Source organism: Tursiops truncatus, chromosome 7, assembly GCF_011762595.2.
Source record: "Tursiops truncatus isolate mTurTru1 chromosome 7, mTurTru1.mat.Y, whole genome shotgun sequence".
In the NCBI taxonomy this organism is placed as follows: domain Eukaryota; kingdom Metazoa; phylum Chordata; class Mammalia; order Artiodactyla; family Delphinidae; genus Tursiops; species Tursiops truncatus.
Window position 1 is genome coordinate 93546514 of NC_047040.1, and position 27052 is coordinate 93573565.

The window sequence follows — 27052 nt, forward strand, 5'->3', positions numbered from 1 at the left end:
TCTTCATAATACTTGTACTATACTGTAATTAATCTTGTTTATTTATTTGTTTATTTTCATCTCCCCCTCAAGAATGTTAGTTCTGTGGGGGTGTGATCCTTGGTTCTCTAGATCGTGGCATGTAGTACTTATTTGTTATTAATAAATACTTGTTGAATTCTTGAGATTCTTAAACATTGTACACAGAGGTTTATTACTTTTTTGGGGGGAGAGGGAGGCTAAAGTTTTATAAGTCTGCAAATAATTGAGAATTAAAGCAAATTTGTTTTAAAAATGAGATTATATATAAACAGATGAATGGTTCAATCTAAATACGAAGTGTTATTATTAGAGAAGCTTTATAGTTCAGTGATTTAATAGGACTTTTCTTCTTACAGCGTTCTAAGAATTTACTGATATATGAAATTTTTATGTGGTGGAAAATTAAAATTATAACTGTGGAAAGCCACTGGTGAGGAAAGTGCTAATCAGGCAGAGTTGTTTCTTTTTGAATTTTATTTTTCTTTTTGAATTTTCTTTTCTTTTTTTTAATACAGCAGGTTCCTATTAGTTATCTATTTTATACATATATATAAATGTATATACATTTATATATGTATATACATATATAAATGTATATGTATATACATTTATACATGTATATATGTCAATCAGGCAGAGTTTATACTGTGGATTCAAGTGATTAAAGAATTCATTTTAATATTTAAAAATCAATCTCATTCAATAATATTAAGTTAATCTAATTATAAATTTGGAGTTGATGCCTTTGTGCTTAAAAAAAATTTTTTAATGCAATTTAACCTCATTCTTAGAAAATCTAGTATAATATGAAAATGAACACCTATTAAAGGATTAATTATAAAAGGATTCATCTTTCTGTAACAAATTCATCCCTATTTTAAAAATTATTTAGTTTGTAAAAATCTAGTTGATTTATAACTTTTTATAATACGTTTATTGCTTAAAATGGGTATGGCTACATCATGGCTCAATTAGAAATACAAATGAAGTAGAGTATGCTGGTTCTTAGTGCATTAAGTAATTGCTTTTGGACTCAGTGCTTTGAATTTTCTTAATAGCTTATTCTGGGAACATGATTTAACCAATTTATATCTAGTATGTCAAGGCTATTGATAAGTGCTTTCATATTATTATTTATGTTTAATTCTCTAATACACTTAGTAATATCTCTTTTCCCCACCCCTCCCTCTTGTGATTTTTTTGTTTTTAGGATCATCATGCCCAGAGGTCATGACATAAAAAAGTCTCTTACACCTCAGATTTCTTGTTTGACAAGTGAATCTTATAAACAGCTGGATTTTTTGCCTGACAAACTAAGAGCAAAGCTGCTTCCCTTCCAGAAAGATGGCATCACTTTTGCCTTGAGAAGAGACGGCAGGTAAAGTACTTTTTTCAAGACATGCTAAAATGCTAAATCCCTGGCAAGTGAATAAAAAAACAAAGCTTTGTGAAAAAAAATCTTTTTGTGTATACGTAGTCTTCCCCGTTAATTTTTTTTTTTTTTTTTACTGGATCATGAAATAATAATTTCAGGATATATTTTATTTTGCCTTCATTCTTGAATGATACTTCAGTTGGCAATACAGCTCTACTTTAATAGCCTTTTTTTTCTTAGCACCCTGAACACTGTATTCTGCTGTCTTCTGGCTTCCATAGGTGCCATTAAAAAGTGTGCTCTCAGGCTTCCCTGGTGGCGCAGTGGTTGAGAGTCCGCCTGCCAATGCAGGGGACACGGGTTCGTTCCCCGGTCCGGGAAGATCCCACATGCTGCGGAGCGGCTGGGCCTGTGAGCCATGGCCGCTGAGCCTGCGCGTCCGGAGCCTGTGCTCCACAACAGGAGAGGCCACAACAGTGAGAGGACCATGTACCGCCAAAAAAAAAAAAAGTATGCTCCCGAGTATCAAAATATTATCCTACAGGTGACTTATTGATTACAAAGAGAAAAATTACACTTAAAATGGTCAAGGTTGGTATCTCCGATAATGGTACAGATACCGGCATAATGTGGTACACAGGAGGTCTATAACTTTCTTTTTTTTTAAGTTATTTATTTAATTTATTTATTTTTGGCTGTGTTGGGTCTTCGTTGCTGCACACGGGCTTTCTCTAGTTGCAGTGAGCAGTGCGCGTGCCTCTCATTGCGGTGGCTTTTCTTGTTGCGGAGCACGGGCTCTAGGCATGTGGGCTTAAGTACTTATGGCATGCAGGCTCAGTAGTTGTGGTTCGAGGGCTGTAAAGCACAGGCTCAGTAGTTGTGGCTCATGGGCCTAGCTGCTACATGGCAAGTGGGATCCTCCCGGACCAGGGATCAAACCCGTGTCCCCTGCATTGGCAGGTGGACTCTCAACCACTGCACCACCAGGCAAGTCCCAGTGTATAACATTCTTACGTGGTGTTCTTCCCAGAAATATTTGACCTGATAATCCTGAGGAAACAATCAAACCAGTTCAGCATGTGGGACATTTTTTCAGGACAACTGACCTGATCTCTTCAAATGATTAAATGTCATGGAGAACCAAGGGAAGTGGTGGGAATGTTCTAAATTGAGAAGCAACCTAAGAGCTAGAACAACTGAAAGTAATGCATAAACCTTGATTAGATCCTGAATAAGTAAAAAGAAAAGCTTTAAAGGTCACTTTTGGGTTAACTGGGAAAACTTCATCTGGACTCTATTAGAGTGCTGTTATTGAATTAATGTTGATTACCTTAGATGTGGGAATGGTGTTATAGTTGAGTATAAGAATGTTCTTGTTCCTGGGAAATGCATGATAAAGAATTTGGGGATGAAGAATCCTGCTATCGGGCTTCCCTGGTAGCGCAGTGGTTGAGAGTCCGCCTGCCGATGCAGGGGACACAAGTTCGTGCCCCGGTCCGGGAAGATCCCACATGCTGTGGAGTGGCTGGGCCCGTGAGCCATGGCCACTGAGCCTGCGCGTCTGGAGCCTGTGTCCCGCAATGGGAGAGGCCACAACAGTGAGAGGCCCATGTACCGCAAAAAAAAAAAAAAAAAAAAAAAGAATCCTGCTATCTATAGCCTATTTTCTACATTTTCCTAAAAGGAAAAGTCATGTATATGTTTAGAGAAACTTTGAGGAGGTCAGCCAAAATATTAACAGTGTGAACACTTGAGTGGTATAAATGTGTTCATTGTATTATTCTTTTTGACTTTTATGTGAGTTTGAAAATTTTCAAAAAAAAAAAAGAATCAGTCTAATTTTCATTTCTTTGTAAACTATCTTTTATATGTATCTGATTTTAAGATATTCTTTTTGTCTTTAGAGTTCTGCAATTTTGCTATAATTTATTCTATATGGTTTTCTTTTTTTTTTTTTTTTTTTGGTACGCTGGCCTCTCACTGTTGTGGCCACTTCCGTTGCGGAGCACAGGCTCCAGATGCGCAGGCTCAGCGGCCATGGCTCACGGGCCCAGCCACTCCGTGGCACGTGGGATCTTCCTGGACCAGGGCACGAACCCGTGTCCCCTGCATCGGCAGGCGGACTCTCAACCACTGCGCCACCAGGGAAGCCCGGTTTTCTTTTTATTTATCCTCCTTGAGATTATTGTATGTTTTTAATCTGAGATTTGTGCCATGTTGATTCTGGGAAATTCTCACTCTTCAAATATTGATTCTTACCCATTCTCTTTATTTTCTTCTTCTGCTACTCCAATTAGACTTATACTTGTCCATTTCACTTTATCCTATGCTTCCATTAATGTCTCATATTTTCTATGTCTATCTGGGCTACATTATGGCTGTTTTGTTGTTGTTGTTTTAAATGGGGTTGACCAAAAAGTTCATTCGGGTTTTTCTGCAAGATGTTACAGAAAAACCCACACGAACTTTTTGGCTAACCCAATAAATATTTATTTATTTTATTTATTTATTTGGCTGTGCTGGGTCTTAGTTGCGGCACACGGGACCTTTGTTGCCATGTGTGGCATCTTTTAGTTGTGGCATGTGGCATCTTTTTTTTTTTTAGTTGTGGCATGTGGGATCTTTAGTTGAGGGCTGTGGGATCTAGTTCCCTGACCAGGGATTGAACCTGGGTACCCTGCACTGGGAGCTTGGAGTCTTAGCCATTGGACCACCAGGGAAGTCCCTATGGCTGTTCTTAAGATCTCTCTTATAGTTTATGATTCAGCTTTTTAATCTGTTAACTCACATATTCAGCTTTAAAGGACTTTTTTTAATGATGAATAACATATGGAGAAGTGTGTGCAGATCATAAGCATATAACTTGAAGAATTTTCACCGTATAGCCATCACCACAATCAAGAAATAGAACGTTACCTGCATCCCAGAAACCTTCCTTTTGCCTTCTCCCAATCACTACTGCCTCCCTCCTTTCCAAAGGTAACCACTATCCTGATTTCTCACACCACAGATTACTTTTACATGTTCAAATGTTAATTGTAATCATCCATATGTACTCTTTTTTAAATTTATTTATTTAATTTATGTATTTTTGGCTGCGTTGTATGTATTATGTTGTATGTATTATGCATTATTTTTGGCTGCGTTGTATGTATTATGTATTTGGGGCTTCTCATTGCAGTGGCTTCTCTTGTTGTGGAGCTTGGGCTCTAGGCACGTGGGCTCAGTAGTTGTGGCGCACGGGCTTAGTTGCTCTGTGGCATGTGGGACCTTCCCAGATCAGGCTTGAACGCATGTCCCCTGCATTGGCAGACAGATCCTTAACCACTGTGCCACCAGGGAAGCCCCGTATGTACTCTTTTATGTCTGACTTTTCTCATTCAACATCATTGTGAGATCCTTCCATAGTGTCGCATGTAGTTGTAATTGGTTCATTCTCATTGCTATATAAAATTCCATTGTGTAAATATACCATAATTTATTTATTCATTGTACTGTTGATGAGCACTTGGGTTGTTTCTAGTTTGGAGCTCTTAAAAATAACAATGCTATGAACATTCTTAGACAATTCTTTTGGTAAACATATATACACATTTCTGTTGTGCATATACCAAGAAGAGGAATTGTTGGTCATAAATATGCATATATTCCACTAAGTAGATGCTGCCTCTGTTAGTTTGTCAGGGATGTCATAATGAAGTACCATAACTGGGTGGGTTGAACAACTGAAATTTATTGTTTCACGGTTCTTGAGGCTAGAATTCGAAAATCAAGGTGTTGGCAGAGTTGATTCCTTCTCAGGACTGTGAGGGAAGGATCTGTTCCAGGTCTCTCTCCTTGGCTTTTAGATGTGTATCTTCTTCCAATGTCTTTTCACATCATCTTCCCTCTATTTGTGTCAGAAATTTCCCTTCTTATAAGGACATCAGTCATATTGGATTTGGGCCCACCCTAATGACTTAATTACTGATTGCATCAGTAATGACCCTATTTCCCACTTTCTGAGGGACTGGAGCTAAGACTTCAACATATGAATTTTGGGGGACACAGTTCAACCCATAACTTGGCCAAACATTTTTCAAAGTGATTTAACCAATTTATACTTGTGTCAACAGTGGATAAGAGTTCCATTTGTACCACAGCCTCACCAGTACCTCATATTGCTTATCTTTAGTGCCATTTTAGTTATTCTTATAGGAATATAGTGATAGCTATTGACTTTTCATGTACATTTTTCTGATGACAAATGAAGCTTAACACCTTTTCCTATGCTTATTAGCCGTTTGGATAGCCACTTATGTTAAGTGCTTGTTCATGTCTTATCCATTTTTCTCCTGGGTTATCTGCCTGCCTTTTTCTTATCATTTTGTAGAGACTTATCAGGTTTATATTCTGGATGGGTCTTTTGTATCTGTGTTGCAAATGATTTTTCTCAGGCTATGGCTTGCCTTTTCACTCTCTTAATTATGCCTTTTGATAAGCAGACATTCTCAAATTTAATGTCCTGTTAAATATTCTTTATTGGTATTGTCTTTTATGGCTGACATTTTTTGCATCCTATTTAAGAAATCTTTGTCTATTACAAGGTTGTGAAGATAATTTCCTGTGTTTTCTTCTAAAAACTTTTTTGTCTCTTTTTTACATTTAGATCTACAACCTACTTGGGTTTTTTGTTGCTTGTTTGTTTGGCCTTTTGGTTTGTGGGATCTTAGTTCCTTGACCAAGGATTGAACCCGAGCCCTTGACAGTGAAAGTGTGGATTCCTAACTGCCAGTCCGCCAGGGAATTCTCTACAATCAACTTGGAATTGATTTTTGTATATGTTATAAGGTAGAGGTGATGGTGGATTGATTGGTTATATTTATTTATTTACTATTGTATATGGAATATAATTGAACCATTACAATTTATTTATTTATTGGCTGCGTTGGGTCTTCGTTGCTGTGTGAGGGCTTTCTTTACTTGTGGTGAGTGGGGGCTACTCTTCGTTGCGATGCGTGGGCTTCTTATTGCGGTGGCTTCTCTTGTTGTGGAGCACAGGCTCTAGGCATGCGGACTTCAGTAGTTGTGGCACACGGGCTTCAATAGTTGTGGGTCACGGGCTCTAGAGCACAGGCTCAGTAGTTGTGGCACACAGGCTTCGTTGCTGTGTGGCATGTGGAATCTTCCCGGACCAGGACTCGAACCCATTTCCCCTCCATTGGCAGGTGGATTCTTAAACACTGCACCACCAGGGAAGTCCTATTCTTCCATTTCTTTAATTGCCCTCCAGTTACTTCATCTCAATTATTCTTTCCCTTATTTCTTTTTCAGTAATTTTTTTGTAATTTTCAATATATAGTTCTTTCACATATATCATTAACTTTATTCCTAGGTATTTAATATTTTTGGTGCTGTTATAAATGGTCTTCCCCCCGCCTCCTGCTGATTTTAAGGTTTTCTCTTTGTTCAGCTATCCAAAATTTTACTATGATGTGCCTAAGTGTGGTTTTCTTTGCATTTATACTTCTTAATCTGTGGGCTGATATCATTCATTAGTTCTGGATAATTCTCTGTTGTTTTCTCTTCAACTGTTATTTTTGCTCATTTTTAATACTCCTTGCCTCCAGTTATACCTATGTTAGACCTTTTCTCAGTGTCCCATATATCTCTTATCTTCTCTTTTTGTATTTTCTTATTTTAAATTTCTCTGCTTCAGTTGGATATTTTTGTTTATCCATATTCTTGTTAACTAATACTATCTTTTGCTGTAAGTTAATCTATTGGATTCTCTTAAGGAAGAGACCATCACTCAAAATATCTTAAACCAAAGCCCACACAATATGTCTGACACAGGGAATTACCTGGCGGTTCCTTGGTTAAGAACTCTGCACTTTCACTGCTAGGGGCTGGGATTCAATCTCTGGTTGGGGAACTAAGATCCCGGAAGCCGTGTGGCATGGCCAAAAAAAAAGAAAAAGTCTGAAACAAAGAAGTTGAATTTATTACTTGCTAAGCAAGGGAGAACTGTGCTCCTTGGACATGGCTCTCCAAGCAAAGCAAAGAGTTAGTATTGTATCTGGTTTGGGAGGAAGTCTGTAGACTGTAAAAAACAGGAGTGTTTAATGACTTGCTGAATTTCAGAGTATAGATGAGAGATTAGCCGACTAATGTCAAAGAACAGTCACTCCGTTCCTTTCTTGAAATTGGAGAATAGGAACATTTTATTTTCTGTTCTTAATGTCACGTAGTGTATTTTTAAGCCCTAGAATATCCAGTTTCTATCTGCCTCGTTATGACGTTGGTATCTTGTTTCTTGCCAACTTTTAATTTCATCTCTTATTTCTGTAAATATCTAGAATATACTTATTTTACATATCTGAAGTGTTTTGGAGGCTAATTTTACCTTTTGTTATTATTGTTGTTCATGATAGCTTATTTCCCAATGTATTTGCTAATTAAAAAAATTTTGTTTTAATAATTAGGTAATCTTAATCTCTGGGAATTTTGAGAAACCTAAATAGTGAGTAGATTCTTTTAGGAAGGACTTACAAAGTTAAGTCTTTGGTTTAAGGTTTTCCAGGTCACATAGGCAGTATCAAATTCATTTTTAGGTAGGCTTATGATTATGAATTTTGATCATTAATTTTCTCCCCATGCCAAACCTTAAGTTTCCTTATTGGCTTTAAAAAAATTTTAGGTATAATTAAATTCAGTAAAATGCACAGATTTTAGCTGTACAGTTCAGTGAATTGTGATATATGTATACTTCTGTGTTTTCAAACACGTCAGATACAGAATACTTCCATCACCCAGAATAGGCCTCTTTTTAGTCAACTCCTTCCCCTTGAATTAGGCAACCACTGATTTGATGTCTGTCACCAGAATGTATTGTTTTGTGTTAGTTACTTGATGCTCTCTTAATTTTTTTAAGAATTTATTTAATTTACTTACTTATTTTTGGCTGCGTTGGATCTTCGTTGCTGCTTGCGGACTTTCTCTAGTTGCGGCGAGTGGGGGCAACTCTTCCTTGCAGTGCACGGATTTTCTCATTGCGGTGGCTTCTCTTGTTGCGGAGCACGGGCTCTAGGCACGTGGGCTTCAGTAGTTGTAGCATGCAGACTCAGTAATTGTGGATCGCAGGCTCAGTAGTTGTGGCACATGGGCTTAGTTGCTCCGCGGCATGTGGGATCTTCCTGGACCAGGGCTAGAACCCGTGTCCCCTGCATTGGCAGGCGGATTCTTAACCACTGCACCACCAGGGAAGTCCCTCTCAATATTTTTTAACTTTTTACTTTGAAATAATTTTAACTTATAGAGAAGTTATTAAGAAAAGTATAGAAATAACTTTCATATACCTTTTATCTAGTTTAATTTTAAACATTTTGCCACTTTTCCTTTACCTTTTTTTAACATTTTATTTTATATTGAAGTATAGTTGATTAACAATGTTGTGATAGTTTCAGGTGTACAGCAAAGTGATTCAGTTATACATATACATGTATCTATTCCTTTTCAAATTCTTTTCCCATTTAGGTTGTTACATAATATTGAGCAGAGTTCCCTGTGCTATACAGTAGGTCCTTGTTGGTTATCCATTTTAAATATAGCGGTGTGGACATGTCAGTCCCAAACTCTCTAACCCTTCCTCCCCACCCAACCAAAAGTTCGTTCTTAAGTTTGTGACTCTATTTCTGTTTTGTAAATAAATTCATTTGTATCATTTGTTTTTAGGTTCCGCATATAAGTAATACCACACTGTATTTCTCTTTCTCTGTCTGACTTACTTCACTCAGTATCACAATCGCTAGATCCATCCATGTTGCTGCAAATGGCATTAATGTCTGAGTAGTATTCCATTGTGTATATGTACCACATCTTCTTTATCTGTTCCTCTGTCGATGGACATTTAGGTTGCTTCCATGTCTTGGCTATTGTAAACACTGCTGCAATGAACATTGGGGTTCCTTTAATTTTTTATTCTCTCTCCCTCTCCCTCTGTCCCTTTCTTTGTCTCTCTCTACACATGCACACGCATGTTAGTGTTTTTTTTTTTCTGAATCACTTGAGGGTAGGTTACATGTATCATGCTCCTTTAACCTACAATATTTCAACATTGTGTGTATTTTTTAAGAACAAAGATATTCTCTAACATAGCCACAGTACATAATCAAATTCAGGAAATTTAACTTCTATGCAGTTCTTTAATCTACATATCTGTTGTCAATTGTACCAATAGTATCCTTATAGCATTTTTTTTCTTTTAGCGCAAAGATCCAGTCCCAGATCAGCTTTTGCATTTAGTGATATCTCTTTCTATCCTTTATTGTAGGACAGTTCCACAGCCTTTCATGACATTAGTATTTTTTTTTTAAAGAATATAGACCTGTTTATTTTATAGAATGTGTCTCAATTTCTTTAATGTTTTCTCATGACAGGATTTAGATTAGTCCTTTCTGGATTGGTACGTAAGTGAGATCAAGGTCCTGTCCTTGTCACGATATTGCTTTTGAAGGCACACTGTATCTGTCAGCCTCTCACTGGTGGTATTAATTTTAATTGCTAGTCAAAGTGTTGTAGTTTCTCTACCATATATATAGTTACTATTTTTCCCTCACTCAATTGTTGCCTATTTAACAAACAACTAACATGAGATGTTAAGACCATGCAAATATGCTTCTCCTTATTTGATTTTTTCCTCTTGGATTTGCATCCATAGATGATTCTTGCTTAAAATAATTTTTGCCATGTAGTTGTTAAAATGTTGATTTATTGACTGGCATCCTGCTTTAAGGAACAGCCCTCCTCTGCCCAGCAATCTCTTTCTTTCTCTCTCTCTGCCCATCCATCTGTCCTTCCCTCCTCAGTATGGGCTCATGGAATCCTATATATTGAATGAGTTATAATCCCTTACTCTACCATAGCTTACGTTTGTCTTTTTTGGAACTTGGTATGAATGGAAATCATATAATTTATGTGTGTCTGACTTCTCTTGTTCAACATGTTTTTGAGATTCATATACATTTTTTTGATCTCTGAATGTAGGACAGTTATTTTATTCATTCACTTGCTGACAGACATTTGGGTTGGTTCTAATTTAGGAGTCTTATGAATAAAGATGGTATTAACATTCTTGAACAAGTCCTTTTGTGGACATGCTTTCTCCTGCTAGATTTTAGGGTAGGTATATCTGTTTAACTTTGTAAGAAAACTGCCCAACTTTTTTTCCAGCCCATCAGCAATATATGAGAGTTCTCGGTGCTTGAAGTCTCAGCCTATATCATTTTAGCCATTCAAAATTAATGGATCTTCATGTGGTAGGTCATTGTATTTTAATTTGTGTTTTCCTAATGACTAATGGTGTTGGCATCTTTCCCTGTGCTTATTGGGTGTCTATCTATATGAGATAGTTATAGCTTATATTAATGTTTTACCCATGTTTTAGTTGTTGTCTTTTTTTTTTTTGGCTTCTCTGCATGGCTTGTGGGATCTTAGTTCCCCGACCAGAGATTGAACCTGGGCTGTGGCAGTGAAAGCACTGAGTCGTAACCATTGGACTGCCAGGGAATTCCCAGTTGTTATCTTTTTACCTCTGATTTGAAGGAGTTTTTTTTATACTCTGCATAAAACACCTATGCCACATACATGTGTTATGGGTAGTTTCTCCCAGTCTATAACTTGCCTTTTACTTTTCTTCACAATATCCTTTGATCAACAGAATTTTAGAATTTTGATAAAATCCAGCTAATCCAGTTCTTATATGGTAATGCTTTTTATGTTGTCACCAATAAGTCTTTTTTACCCCACAATCACAAATATGGTCTCTTATGTTTTGTACTGGAAGTTTTATAGTTTTAGCATTTGTGTTTTGATATATGATTTATCTCAAATTAATTTTTGTATATGGGGTGAGAAGAGAGTTCTAGGTTCAGTTTTCTTTCACACCGATATCCAGTTATTCCAGCACCATTTGTAGAAAAGTCTATATTCTTTTCCATAAGTTACATTGGTGCCCTTGTGGCACAGCAATTGACCATACATGTATAAATCTACTTCCTGCTGGGTTCCTTTTGCTTATATCTCTCTTTCTATTGTCACCCCTTTTCCACTTTCATTTATGTTGTAGCTTTCTTAGGCTCATGTTTTGTTTAGGAGCCTCACTTCCACTGTTCATTTTGTGTAGATCTAAGACCCTATTCCTATTGCTCTGCTTGGCTGTTAAATCTTAAGGTTCCTTGTTGATGGTGTCTGTAGACACCTTCATTGTGACCCATGGCTTTATTACTCACCTGTTACTCTGGGTTTGACTTTCTCTTTTGTTTCTGGTCATTGTAAATATTTTTTTTACTTTTCTTCAGGCCAGCTTTGCATTTTAAAATATAGTATTTTATCTAATTTCCATATTTCTAGGTATTTGCAAAGGAAAGGGCTTTTAGAATAACTGAACCACCATAGTACTGGGAGCATGAATTTTACTGTTAAATCTTCATTTGGGATTATACTCTGTGTCATTCATTATATAATAGCCTTATTATACAATTACTTTCCTTTTGTACTCTAAATTTAATCTTGTATAATTAATATTCCAACAACAATTTCTTTCTTACCATAATTTTTTTGTAGTGTACTTTTAACCATCTTTCTATTTTCAACATTTTTGAGACACTTCCTTTAGATGCTTTTTAAAATTTCAAACTCAGATTTCACTTTGTGATTCAGTTTGTCTTTTCTCTTAAGTATTATTAAGCTTACTTTCATTCGTTGACATTAGAGCTATGCTTGGTCTTAATTCCGTCATCATAGTAATTGTTACTGTTTCTGTTCCTAAAAATATGTTACTATATAATCACTTTGTGAACCACCAAATATATTACTATGTGATCCAAGTTTTCTTCTGTTTAGTATGTGCTTTTAGTAATTTGAAAGGTATAGACTTTGAATCCGCTGGTAATCTTTATAACTATAACTTTGTATAATATACTTGTATCTCCATTTTATTAGGCAGTGTTTTCTTATTCCCAGTTATGTGTAGTGATAGTTGGTATGTTGCCTTTTTCTCTTTCTATCCTTCTTTCTCAGCACATCATATTAATTGGTTAAATTATTTTTCTGATGTTACCTTTGTATTTTAAAAGATATTTATAATTTATTCTACAATATACTTAGATTATTTTCTTTACCAACTTTATGTTTTTATTTTTTTTTAATTTGGCCACGCCATGCAGCTTGTGGGATCATAATTCCCTGACAAGGGACTGAACCCGGTCCCCGACAGTGAAAGCGAGGAGTCCTAACGACTGGACCGCCAGAGAATTCCCCTTTACCATCTTTAAATGATCTTTGCCTTTTTCCCCTCTTACCTCTTGTTAGGTATGTAATTTCGATGTTGTTGTTGTCTGTAACTGTTACATTCCCTTCTGTATGCAGATTATTTAAACCATTAAGTGATTTCATGCCTTCCCTTCAGTCCATTTTGTTTCTGCACAGTGTTCTTTGGTTGAAGTTATCTCCTCAAAGTTTTTCAGGACTAAACTAATGGGAAACCAATTCCCCAGTTTCTTGCATTTTAAAAACGTCTTTACACAGAGTTTATACTAAATGAGGAAGTGGCTGGGTAAGAAATTCCTCAGTTTCACTTTCTTTTCTGGTTGATGTTGTAGGCGTTGCTCCACTGTTTACTGTAGACAAGCTGAGGGCTGCCTGGGTTTTTTGTTTTCTTCTTAGAGATGATTGATTTTTTTGGTTTCACTACCCATTTTGGCAGTCCAGTACTGGAATATGTCTTGGTGTTGATGCATCTATATCTCTTTCTGGATGGGCTATATTATTTTAATGTCCAGTTTACACTTTTCTATCATTTCTGGGAATTTTTCTTGAATTACATGGAGAACAGTTTTTCAGGGCTTTTATTTTGGTTTTCTTCTTTGAAGCCATCAAGTATGCTTATGTTTTTTGATTGATTTTGACCTATCATCTCTATCCTTTGTATTTTCTTTCATAATTTATTTTTTCTCTAAAACACTTTTGGTCTGTTCATTCCCTTTGAAAATTTTCTTTCAGTCATGTCCTATGTATACTTTCCTGTTTTTTTAGCAGTGCCTATTCTCTTTTCTGCTTCCATTTGGTCTTCATTTCAGTGGTGTTTATTTTTCTTTTACTTCTCACACCCGTCAGTTCACATTTAATTTCTTTGTTTTTTAACATAACTTCATTAAGTTTCTGTACCTCTACTTTATATATCTTGTGTTATAGAGGTAATTAAAGTTTAAATTTGTGGCACACCCTTTAACTATGATTTTCATCTGCTTCATAGGTACTTTTTTCTGTGTTTTTCCTTTTGATTTCCATTTTGTTTCCTTCTTATATTCATAGCATCAATTTTTTTAAGAAATTACTGCTCATCATTCAATAAGGAACATTTTTCCTGAGCCTGCTATTTGCGAAAGATCACCTCAGAGAGGGCTACAGTAATGTTCTAGACTAAAACCTATTCTCTTTACGACACCATTTTTAAAAAATTATTTACTGTTATTTTTATTTATTTTTATTGAAGTATGGTTGATTTATAATATTGTGTTAGTTTCAGGTATACAGCATAATGATCCAGTGTATTTGCAGATTATATTCCGTTATAAGTTATTATAAGATAAAAGGTACAATTTCCTGTGCTATATAGTATATCCTTGCTGCTTATCTAATTAATATATAGTAGTTTGTTAATCTCATACCCCTAATTTGTCCCTTCCTCCTCTCTCCCCTTTGGTAACCACAAATTTATTTTCTGTATCTGTGAGTCTGTTTTGTATATACATTCATTTGTATTATTTTTTAGATTCCACATATAAGTGATATCATATAGCATTTGTCTTTCTCTGTCTGGCTTATTTCACTGAGTATAATATTCTCTAGGTCCATCCACATTGCTGCAAATGGCAATATTTCATTCTTTTTTGTGGCTGAGTAATATTCCATTGTATGAGAGAGAGAGAGGGAGTGTGTGTGTGTGTGTGTGTATCACATCTTCTTAATCCAGTAGTCTGCTGATGGGCACTTAAGTTGCTTCTGTGTCTTGGCTATTATAAATAGTGCTGCTATGATCATTGGGGTGCATGTATCTTTTTGAATTAAGTGTTTTTGTTTTTTCTGGGTATATTCCCAGTAGTGGAATGGCTGGATCATATGGTAGTTCTATTTAAGGTGTAGTTAAGGTAGTTTTTTTAAGGCACCTCCATACTGTTTTCCACAGTGACATAGTTACATTCCCACCAACAGTGTACAAGACTTCCCTTTTCTTCACATACTCTCCAACATCTGTTATTTGTAGACTTTTTGATGATAGCCATTCCGATAGGTGTGAGGTGAAACCTCATTGTGGTTTTGATTTGCGTTTTTCTAATATTTAGTGGTGTTGAGCATCTTTTCATGTGCCTATAAGCCATCTGCATGTCTTCTTCGGAAAAATGTCTATTCAAGTCTTCTGCCCATTTTTTGATTGGATTGTTTGGTTTTTTGATATTGAGTTATATGAGCTGTTTGTATATTTTGGATATTAACCCCTTGTCACATGCATCATTTGCAAATATTTTCTCCCATTTTGTAGGTTGTCTTTTTGTTTTGTTGATGTTTTCCTTTGCTGTGCAAAAGCTTTTAAGTTTAATTAGGTCCCATTTGCTTATTTTTGCTTTTATTTACTTTACTTTAGGAGACTGAGCCAAGAAAATATTTCTACTATTTATGTCAAAGAGTGTTTTGCCTATGTTCTCTTCTAGGTGTTTTATGGTTTCATGTTTATGACAGTATTTTTATATGTAATTTATTTCTTTTGATTATATGACCTGAGCAAAAGAAATCCACATAGCAGGGTAACTAGTGGTATAAAGACTCTCAGTCCTCTCTTAGCCTCTCTGTGCTACCTCCATTTGGGGTTTCATCATTGAGCTCTGGCCTGGGGTTTCATCATTGAGCTCTGGCCTCCTCTGATTTCTGCTTGCAGCCAGACTGGACCCAGGGATATGCTGGCTGCTGGTCAGTCTGTCTAGCCTGTTGTGTTGACTTGCAGAAGGGATTCTTGACTTGGCAACACAAGCGTCCCCCTCACTTTGGAACTGCGTCGTACTGTTTTGTTTTGTTTTCCTGAGCTGTGAAGCCAGAAGTGTTTTTTCTAGATACACTCCTTCATTTGTTGTTGTTGTTGTTTTATTTTTTGGCCACGTGGCATGTGGGATCTTAGTTCCCCAACCAGGGGTCGAACCCGCAACCCCTGCAGTGGAAATGCAAAGTCTTAACCACTGGATGGCCAGGGAAGTCCCTGTTGTTGTTTTAGTATTTAATATTTTGGGTAACCTATCCTTGTTTTGTCTAGTTTTCAAAGATGATAAATAATCATGAGTTATATTTTTGAATCTGTGCTCCACCAAGCTCAGTGTTAGATACATTGCATAAGTAATTATTAAGTGATTTTTTTTACATATGTATTTTTGTCTGGTTATGTGTATACAACATGGCTGAAAATAATTGACAAACTTATTAATATGTATAGTTTTTAGTATATGGTTGAACAAGAAGAAGGTTTTCTGTAAATGTCATTTACTTATTCACATCTGGTAAGATATAAGACGAATGTCAAAGAATTATTAGGCTTAGGCTTGTACACTGTCACTGGTACCTTCATCATTAGTTAATACTCATGTATAGATGGTGTTCTGAAATAAACTGATTTTCATTTCTTATGGAAATCCTGGCAGAACCATTTGTTTTAATTATTTGTCTGCATGGGGGAAGAGAAGACTTCGTGGTATTTAAGGCTTTTACCAAAAGTATGAGATGATGTTATAGTCATTTGTATTCTTTAAAGGTATCACTTGACAATGTAATTTGTTTCATTGTTTTCGTTTCTTTCCTAAAATTGAAAAGTATTTTGTTATAATACCCATTTAGATATAGTGCTTTTGTAGTGTTAAAATCCCTACTAGTTTGGCTGAATATAGATTGAATTTTTGCATCAGTGAACAAAAATGTTGAAACACCTGGTCGTTTTGCTACAAGAAGTTTTTTTGTTAAAGTATTTTAATATTGGGCTTCCCTGGTGGCGCAGTGGTTCAGAGTCCGCCTGCCAATGCAGGGGACGCGGGTTCGTGCCCTGGTCCGGGAAGATCCCACACGCCGTGGAGTGGCTGGGCCTGTGAGCCATGGCCGCTGAGACTGCACGTCTGGAGCCTGTGCTCCGCAATGGGAGAGGTCACAACAGTGAGAGGCCTGCGTATCGCAAAAAAAAAAAAAAAAAAAAATTATTTTAATATTATGGTGTATATCACCATGCTTATCATCTCAATAAGATAAGGATAACTAGGTGAAGGTCTGAATGAACCTTGAAGTTGGGTATAAGAAAGCTGAAGAAATAAGTAGCAAAAATTTACTTATTAATTTCATACAATCTGAGTAATCTAATTCATGAGAAATGAAATCTTGACATTCTAAATAGCATTAATTTGAGCTGTAGAGCGAAGTCATTGTTTTGCTCCCTCCCCAGGCAGTGAGGGCCCTATGACAGTATCTAGAGAGAGATTTGGCAATGTCAAAAAGCTTTATTGATGCATATATCAATAGGTATAAATTTTGCATAAGCAAAAAGAAACAAAACAAAAATAAACAAGTGGGACTGCATCAAAGTAAAAAGCTTTTGTACCGCAAGGGAAACAACCAACAAAATGAAAAGGCAGCCTACCAAGTGGGAGAAAATATTTGCAAATCATATATCAGATATGGGGTAGTATCCAAAATATATTAGGAACTGATACGACTCAAAAAACAAATAATCCAATTAAAAAATGATCAAAGGACCTGAATAGACATTTTTCCAAAGAAGACATACAGATAGCGAACAGATACATGGAAAGATGCTCAGCATCACCAGTCATCAGGGAAATGCAAATATAAAATCACAATAAGACATCACTTAATACCTGTTAGGAAGGCTTTTATCAAAAAGACAAGAAATAACAAGTGTTGGCGAGAATGTGGAAAAAAGGGAATCCTAGTGCAGTGTTGATGCAAATGTAAATAGGATAGCCATTGTGGAAAACAGTATGGAATTTCCTCAGAAAATTAAAAATAGAACTACCATGTGATCCAGCAGTCCCACTTCTGAGTATATATCTGAAAGAAATGAAATCGCTATCTGGAAGAGATATCTGTACCCCCATGTTCATTTCAGTATTATTCACAGTGGACACCGTAGCCATGTGAAAACAACCTTAAGTGTCCATTAATGGATGAATGGATAAAGTTGTAACAACATGGATGAATCTTGATGGCATTATGCTAAATGACATTAATTCAGACGGAGAAAGACAGATACTGTATGAACTCACTTATATGTGGGATCTAAAAACACTGAACTCATAGAAAGTAGATTAGTGGTTTCCAGGGGCCAAAGAGTGGGGGGAAATGGGGAGTTGTTGGTCAAACGGTACAAACTTTCAGTTGTAAGATGAATAATTTCTGGATCTAATGTATAACGTGGTGACTATAGTTAGCAGTACTGTACTGTATGTTTGAAAGTTGCTTAAGAGAGTAAATCTTAAATGTTCTCAACACACACAAAAATGGTAATGATGTATGGTGATAGATGTGTTAACTAACCTTATTGTGGTAATCATGTCAAAATATGTATGTGTATCAAATCATCACATTGTACACCTTAAACTTACAGGTTATATGTCAATTACATCTCAATAAAGCTAGAAAAAATAGATATAATTTTTATAGATGATCTTAACTGCTACTTTCATTTTAGATAAACCTACTTAATCAGGCTTTTTATCTACCTGCTTTCAGGCTTTTTTATGCTTTGAGGAATAAAGTTAAGTGTGCTTATAGATCAACATGTATGCTAATTTCTGTTGAAGATACAGTTTCACTTTCTTAACATTTGTATGTTCACTGGAGTAACATTTTTAATTTCCTTGAAGAACTTTTCCTTTGCAGTCACAACTTGACTAACTGGTGCGAGAGGACTAGGATTCATCCTGTCTCGGCTTTTGACATGCCTTCCTCACTAAGTTTAATCATTTCTAGCTTTTGAGTTAAAGTGAGGGACGTGTGACTCTTTCACTTGAACACTTAAGAGGCTATTGTAAGGTTATTAATTGGCCTAATTCCATGTTACTATGTCTCAGGGTCTAGTGAGACTTGAGGAGAGAGATGGGGAATGGTCTGGTTGGTGGAACAGTCAGAACACACTCAACATTTATTAAGTTTACTGTCTTGTGTGGACGTGGTTCATGGCATCCCAAAACAATTACAATAGTAACATCAAAGATCACTGATCAGTGATCACCGTAACAAATAAAATGATAATGAGGAGTATATTTATTAAAATTTCCCCACTTATCATAAAATGTCTTTCTTTGCACTGTTGGTTTTTTTGAATTGTTTCTAGACAAGGTCCACACATTGCATTTGGTTGGCTCTTCTAGATCAGCAAATCTATAGGAATATTATAGTATTTTCACTTGTAAACTTGCCTTATTAACCTTTTAAATTTTTCCTTGGTTGAGCTGCAGTTTATTTTTAAAATAAGGGAACATTCTATGATGAATTTAAATATCCATCAGCACTTTGTATTTTTTCATGAATCCTCAAAACAACCTAATGGAATAAAGTAATATTTTAATGGCTGCCTTTCCAGAAATTATCTATGTAGTGCCTACTGTGGTATTGTGCACTTAATAACACTGGTGTGGAGCTGAAGCAGCATGTTCTTTGGCCATAGCTGGCCTCATGGTCTTCCTGTTTCACCCATTCTACCATTATGATCACAGGCATATTCTTAAAAGTCTTTGAAGCTGGGAATGATAACATGATGCCCAGTTCAAAGAGATACTCAAATATTTGATTGAATTATTATGAATTACTTATTTAAATATTCATGAGTAGATGAATTATCTCTGGAAACCTCAGGGTTTCAGAATGACTGCAGACACAAAAGTAGACACAGGGCAGGAAAAGCATACTCTAGAAGTGAAGACAAAGTAACTGAGACCCCAAAATTAAGTGAACACTTCTTGTGTAAGTATAGACTCAAAGCTTAGGCCTGATTAGACTATTGTACATAGAGGAATAGCAGATTTTTATCAGTAACAAATCTTTTTTACTGAAAAATTAAACTTTTGGGAATAGTGACAAAATGAGAATTTTACATTGATCACTAGTTACTGTTTCGGGCTGCAGTTAAAACTGGTCACTGGGAGAGTGAGTGGTTGATTTCAATCATCACAAAAGGAAGAAACCACCAATGAAGTGCAAAGTAAAACAGCCCTTTGGTCTGCAGAAGAAAAATTCCACCGTTCTTATCTGAGAACGGCCATCAGAGGCAGATGGCCGATTTTCTTCTGTGAGTCCTGGTGTGTGAGTGGAGGGTGTGGTGTGTATTTGGACCAGTACTCTCTCGAGTTGCATCTCAGTTCTGGGTCTATGATACCTTGCTGGGGTGTGTGTGTGGGTGTGTGTGTGTGGGTGTGTGGGTGTGTGTGTTGGGCTGGCCAAAAAGTTAGTTCGGGCTTGTCCAGAAGATGGCTCTAGTAGTGCTTAGTTGTCTTTAACTTTATTCAACAATTTTGTTAGATTGTATTGTGACAGCTGTCATACCAGTGTGCATTTAAAAAAAAAATCAAAATTGGTGAATTTTTGTGTAGCCATTTTAATATTGAAGATGGAAGAAGAAAAGCAACATTTTTGGCATATTGTGCTTTATTATTTCAAGAAAGATAAAAACGCAACTGAAACACAAAAAAAGATTTGTGCAGTCTATGGAGAAAGTGCTGTGACTGATCAAATGTGTCAAAAGTAGTTTGCGAAGTTTCGTGCTGGACGATGCTCCATGATCGGGTAGACCAGTTGAAGTTGATAGCGATCAAATCAAGACGTTAATTGAGAACAATCAACATTATACCACAAGGGAGATAGCTGCTGACATACTCAAAATATCCAACTCAAGCATTGAAAATCATTTGCACCACCTTGGTTATGTGAATTGCTTTGATGTTTGGGTTCCACATAAGTTAAGCGGAAAAAAAACCTTCTTGACTGTATTTCCACATGCAGTTCTCTACTTAAACATAACAAAAACGTTTCGTTTTTAAAACACATTGTGACGGGCAAGGAAAAGTGAACACTGTACAATGTTGTGGAATGGCAGAGATCGTGGGGGAAGTGAAATGAACTACCGCCAACCACACCAAAGGCCGGTCTTCATCCAAAGAAGGTGATGTTGTGTATATGGTGGGATTGGAAGGGCGTCTTCTATTATGAGCTCTTTCCGGAAAAACAAATGATTAGTTGCAACAATTAGACCAGCTGAAAGCAGCACTCGACAAAAAGCATCTGGAGTTAGTCAACAGAAACCACATAATCTTCCATCAGGATAACACAAGACCGCATGTTTCTTTGATGACCAGGCAAAACTCTCACAGCTTGGCTGGGAAGTTCTGATTCATCTGCCATATTCACCAGACATTGCGCCTTCGGATTTCCATTTATTTTGGTCTTTACAAAATTCTCTTAATGGAAAAAAATTTCAATTCTCTGGAAGACTGTAAAATGCACCTGGAACAGTTCTTTGCTGAAAAAGATAAAAAGTTTTGGGAAGACAAAATTCTGAAGTTGCCTGAAAAATGGCAGAAGGTTGTGGGACAAAAGGGTGAATACGTTGTTCAATAAATTTCTTGGTGATAATGAAAAATGTGTCATTTATTTTTACTTAAAAACCAAAGGAACTCTTTGGGCAACCCAATATATATATCCCCTCCCCCACCTTTTTTTTTTTAAGATTTCTATCTCAGAACAAATAATGTCTGACGCTTAGATGGTTAACCTTCAGTTTATCATGGTAACTGAACTGTATAGAAACGAAACCATAGGTATTATTGAAAATATTTCAGTATCCATTCATTTGTAAGAGGAAATTCAGGGTTAGAGTTAGGTTGAGTCAAACATATGGCAGAATCCAAAGGATTCATATTGTTTACTCAAACTGGAATGAAACTAATTGTTCTCTGTTTGTTCCTGTAAGTACATTTGTCTGCAGGCAAGGTAAGGTTCCTTTTTAAAAGGGCGTGGTTTTGTGTTGGGAGCTCTGGAGCTGAGAAAGTGAGGGCTACTGCTCTGGGCCACACTGCCACCTGGGGGCTAATAGGAAACTCTGTCACGGTGTTGTAGTCAGTGCCAGAAATCTTTGAAATTGACCCTGGTTCTATTAAGACAAATACCAAAACACCATTATCTGTAGGCACCAGTATAATGCTGTTGGCTTACCTAGTAATGTGGTATGATACAATATTATAAAAGCATGTTTAAAAATTTAATGTGATACTTCCATATTACTTTTTTTTGCTGTCTTGTACTTTTCCCCTGTATTTTAAGATATTACTATCTTGAGACAAAGTTAATGTACATTTCCTGGATCCTTTTATATGTATACTGCTACTTAGTACTTATAAAGAGTATTATATACATACTGGTAATAGTTTCCAATTTATACCATAAAATTGATTAGTCAATGAATGTTCTTTTCCTAGCCCAAGTATTTTGAACATATGTAAGCATTTTTATAATGTTGATATGTATGCAGTTACTTAATTTAAATGTTTTTTTCTGAAAGGTGATTTTCTTTTATTAAGTATAATGCCACTGGATTATTTGACACTTTAAAATGTATAGCTGAAGAACAAAAATTGTATGATTCCACTTATATGAGATGCCTACGATAGTCAAATTCATAGAGACAAGAAAGCAGGATAGTGACTGTCAGGGGTCAGGGAGAGAAGGGAGAGAATTGGAAGTTAGCGTTTAATGGGCACAGAATTTCAGTTTGGGATGATGAGAAAGTTCAGGAAATGAATAGTGGTTGGTGATGGTTACACAACAATGTGACTGTACTTTTTAAAATTTTTTTGGCTGCATTGGGTCTTCGTTGCCATGCATGGACTTTCTCTAGTTGCGCCGAGCAGGAACTACTCTTCCTTGTGGTGTGCGGGCTGCTCATTGTGGTGTATTCTCTTGTTGCAGAGCTCAGGCTCTAGGCACGCGGGCTTCAGTAATTGTAGCACCCAGGCTCAGTAGTTGCGGCACGTGGGCCCTAGAGCGCAGGCTCAGTAGTTGTGACTTGTGGGCTCTGGGGCACGTGGGCTTCAGTAGTTGCGGTGCGCAGGCTCAGTGGTTGTGGCGCACGGGCTTAGTTGCCCCGCGGCATGTGGGATCTTCCAGGACCAGGGATCGAACCTGTGTCCCCTGCATTGGCAGGCAGATTCTTAACCACTGTGCCACCAGGGAAGTCCCTGTGACTGTACTTAATGCCACTGAATTGTACGCTTAAAAATGGTTAACATAATAAATTTTATGTTTTATACACTTTACCACAATCGAAAATGTATTACTAGTAGTGTTGAACGGTACCCTTTCTTAGGGCATAGGAAGGAGTAGGTACATGAATTTAATTTGAAAAGCACATGTTAGGTGCTAGAAGCTTTACTTATAGAAAGCTAGAATCCTATGAGGTATATACTTATTAATAACTTTCTTTTACCCATTAAGAAACTAAAGCTCAAAGAGGTTTGTTTGTAACAAATTTACAAACAGCCTACTGTTTGCTCAACTCAGGATAATTTATCTGAAGTACAAAACTTCTAAGCTAATAAAAGATGTAGCTGAGGCTTGGATCTATTTCTGTCTCATTCTAAGGCGGGTACTCTTCCTATTTTATTACCTTGCCTTCCATGAGAATATTTCAGCTTCATGTCACAGTGAAATACTGACATGGCATTCTGTTATACTATAGATTCTGACATGTTACGGTTCAAGACTGGAAACAGAAAAATCACATAGCAGCAGTGGGAGCACCCTGAGATAACCCCAAGCTATGTGTAACATCTGTGGGCTTTAAACAGTTCATGTCTAATTTGAGTAGACTGTGTATGGTGGAAATGACTCATGTACCATGAGGTCATCTATTACAGTATTTTTTATTTTGAATTAATTTCCTATCAGATATAAAGTCAGTGCTTCTCTTGAGAATACCAAGAGTCTCTAAGGGAAGAGATTCACTCTTGTATCTATTTGCTATTTTAAATTGCATCCTTCATTCCTATCTGCTTTTCCTGCTTTCCTTTGGGAGACGCCTTCCTTCCAACGAAAGAAAATGAAGGTTTTCTCATCATGATAAATAATTTAATAGAAAATGTCTCAGTATAATTAAGATTTTCAAACTCTAGTCATAGAATCAGTGTTTTCCAAAATACTATAAACAAAAGACTTTTAGAATAAACAACAGGTAATGATCTGGGCAGTCCCTTTATATTTGTAGTAATCTTATTTCGCATATGTACCTTTCCAATTACCCTTCAGAAATGGAATATTTGATATACCGTAAAACTAAATCAATCCTACTTCTCTTGAACCCTAGCCTCTCACTGCTGTTGCCTCTCCCGTTGCGGAGCACAGGCTCCGGACGCGCAGGCTCAGTGGCCATGGCTCACAGGCCCAGCCGCTCCGCGGCACGAACCCGGGATCTTCCCGGACCGGGGCACGAACCCGTGTCCCCTGCATCAGCAGGCGGACTCTCAACCACTGCACCACCAGAAAAGCCCGAACCTTAGTTCTTTAACTATCCTTAGTAGCCATGGAAGTAATCCCCCCCGTAAGAGTGTAGTTGCTAAATCACTGCCTAATTACTTGGTTTTCTTTATTTACAAAAATGAATAATATTTGGTAAAATACCTAGATTTTAAAATGACGTTATGTTATCTGATTACAGAGAAACAGTTTACATATTTTCTTAACATATTCCGCAAAACACTTACAGTACTGAAACACTCTGGAATGCTTCTTTGGAAGCCAAGGAGCTTGTTGCTGACATAGTAATAATTTGGTTGTTTGCACATTTTATAAAATATTAAAATGTAAGTTACCATATTCCTTAAATAACTCATGGTGAGATGTTATCTCTGAAGTGTTGGCTTGTGAGTAGGAGGGAAATTATATGTTACAGTGTTATATAAAACTGACTCATATGAGTGGGTAAAAAATCCTGAGAATACCAGGACACCCACACTTGCAAAAGCCAATATGTGCCATTTCTCTTTACACCATGTTCCAGCAGGCTGCTTAAGTGAGCTGTATTCATTAAAGAAATTGCTATACTTTCTTTCATTGCCTTGGTGAAAACTTCCTGTTAAAAAAAGTGAAATAACATTTTTTATCCTTTAGGATAAAAAGTTTGATTCAGTATTTGAAGTAATTCACTTCTCTGTGCTTGTGTGTGTTTTTTGTTTGTTTGTTTGTTTGTTTTAATTAGGTAAAATCAAGAGAATAAAGCACACCTACTTTTGGAATATTTTAGAATATTTATTACATCCTAAATAAACACAATTACATATTTTTTAGCAAGTAGTATTCCAGGTCTTGATAAACACCTAAACAGCTAACTCACGCAGTTTTACTGATAGTGACAAAAAGAGAAGAATGTTACATTGATCAGTAGTTAACTGTTACTTGGAGTAGTTAAAACTGGTCACTGGGAGAGTGAATGGTTGATTTGTAGTAACATTAAATATTCTTATATATATATTTGTTGTATTATCCAAAATGTTGTTTTGGTAGGTTTTCACAAATTATATTTTGTTTGTATGGAGATTTTTTTGTTGTTTGATTTTTAAAGACTGCTTTCTAGGTTCTTTCACTACATGCTAACTAAGACTTATTGTTTTTTGGAATTCTTTTTCCTCTTTTAACCAAGATTCTTTGTCCAAACTCAGAATCTCAACCAATACTTAAAAAAAAAAAAAAAGTTTTTATGTTGTTGACAAGAATGCTAACTTCATTTGAAAATAACAGAAGGGCAGCTCTTGCTGTGAAACAAGCCTCTAAAGAAACACTTAAATTTATGTTATTTAATTGTTTTAAGATCTCTGCAATGGTGGTGGTGTTATCCCAACTATTTTGAAGAGGAAGCTGTAGCTTTAAGAGATAAAGTAACTTGCCCATCTAATGACATAGTTGGGATTTGAACCTAGATGAAACCTCTGTTCTCAATTTTTCCTGTGTTATAACCATAATATATCTACATTTGTACATAAATCTTTTTATGAGAGGTGTTTTGCTGCTGCTTACAGATGTACCATATATGTGATTTCTATTACATTGCATGCCTGTCTCAGACTTTGTTTTAAAAAAAATCTAACAAGCAATTCGTCTCCTTTATCTTCTGAAAAAGAGATTCTATTCAAACTGATGTCTATTATGATTATTATGGATACATTTTTTAAATGAATTTAAAATTATTAATCATATTCTTAATCTGATAATGATTAAAATAACTCTCCTTATGGCCAGATAGTTTTTTATCTTAGGATGTTCATACCTCATCATGTAGCTAAAATAGTGATCAAATAACCAATATTATTTTTATGAGCTGCTTGCTTTAGTAAAGAGGAAGCACTAAAGTATTTTAAGTAACTTTAATTTCTGTGATATATATAGATATAGATATATTAGGTATGTATATATGTTTATCTTTGTGTGTTTGTGCGTGTCAGATAAAATTTTAATTAGGGTATGTTGCACATGTAGAAAACTATTGATTTGCCATTCTTTCAGAGTCTTGTTTTTAGTCAATGAAAAGTTAATTTGATCAGCACGGACCTATAGAGGTTTAATTTTAAATTATAATCAATTGTACTTGTGGTGGTCATTACTCAGATTCATGTAGAATCATTATTTTTTATCACTTACACTTTAATTTCTATGATCTCATTTTAGATGTTACTCCTACTGTATGCAGGTACATATGTCGAGGTGGATAATTCTTGATGATTTTCTCAATGTTGAGTATTACCAGATAGGAGTAGAATTCAAGCTGTTTATGACAACTGACCTTAGTTCTCACCACCAAATCATTGTGTGCAAATATGTGTTTCTCAGATCTGTGAGAAATTTTTATTTTGTCATTTTATTTTGATGATAAAAAATAAGTTCCATAGGTAAAAACTAATTTCCAGAATGAATTCCCAATTGGAATGACTTATTATTAGAATTGGACTTTGTTTCTCAAACAGGGTCCAACTACCCAGTTTGTGAGGTCATTTCAAATAAATACCCATTGAATGGCTCTGCATTGGGCACAGAGAGAGGCCCGTGAAATGCAGAAATGAATAATACAGTGTCTTATCTTCAAGAGATACACTGCCTAGGGCTTCTCTGGTGGCGCAGTGGTTAAGAATCCGCCTGCCAGTGCAGGGGACACGGGTTCGAGCTCTGGTCCGGGATGATCCGACATGCCGCGGAGCGGCTGGGCCCGTGAGCCATGGCCGCTGAGCCTGCGCGTCTGGAGCCTGTGCTCCGCAACGGGAGAGGCCACAACAGTGAGAAGCCCGCGTACCGCAAAAAAAAAAAAAAAGTGGGAAGAAGATCTGAATAGACATTTTTCCAAAGAAAGATGCTTACCATCACTAATCATCAGGGAAATGCAAATCAAAACCACAATGAGATATCATCTTACACCTACTGGAGTGGCTTCTTTCAAAAAGACAAGAAATCACAAACGTTGGTGCGGATGTAGAGAAAAGGGAACCCTTGTTCACCGTTGGTGGGAATGAAAATTGGTGCAGCCATTATGGAAAACAG

The 27052-nt window shown here is 36.3% G+C and overlaps 1 protein-coding gene across 8 annotated transcripts in view; it reads left to right on the forward strand.

The window, feature by feature from the left end:
• Positions 1 to 27052, forward strand: part of ZRANB3 (zinc finger RANBP2-type containing 3) — a 228935-nt gene that overhangs the window by 26762 nt on the left and 175121 nt on the right. For 7 of the 8 annotated variants that reach the window (XM_073807755.1, XM_033860228.2, XM_073807756.1 and 4 more), the window contains exon 2: positions 1232 to 1399. In XM_073807755.1, coding sequence (XP_073663856.1) covers positions 1239 to 1399 — 161 coding nt within the window. In that variant the 5' untranslated portion in view covers positions 1232 to 1238. Of the gene's footprint in view, positions 1 to 1231; positions 1400 to 27052 lie in introns of those variants that run through there. The other variant, XM_033860229.2, reaches the window with a different exon arrangement.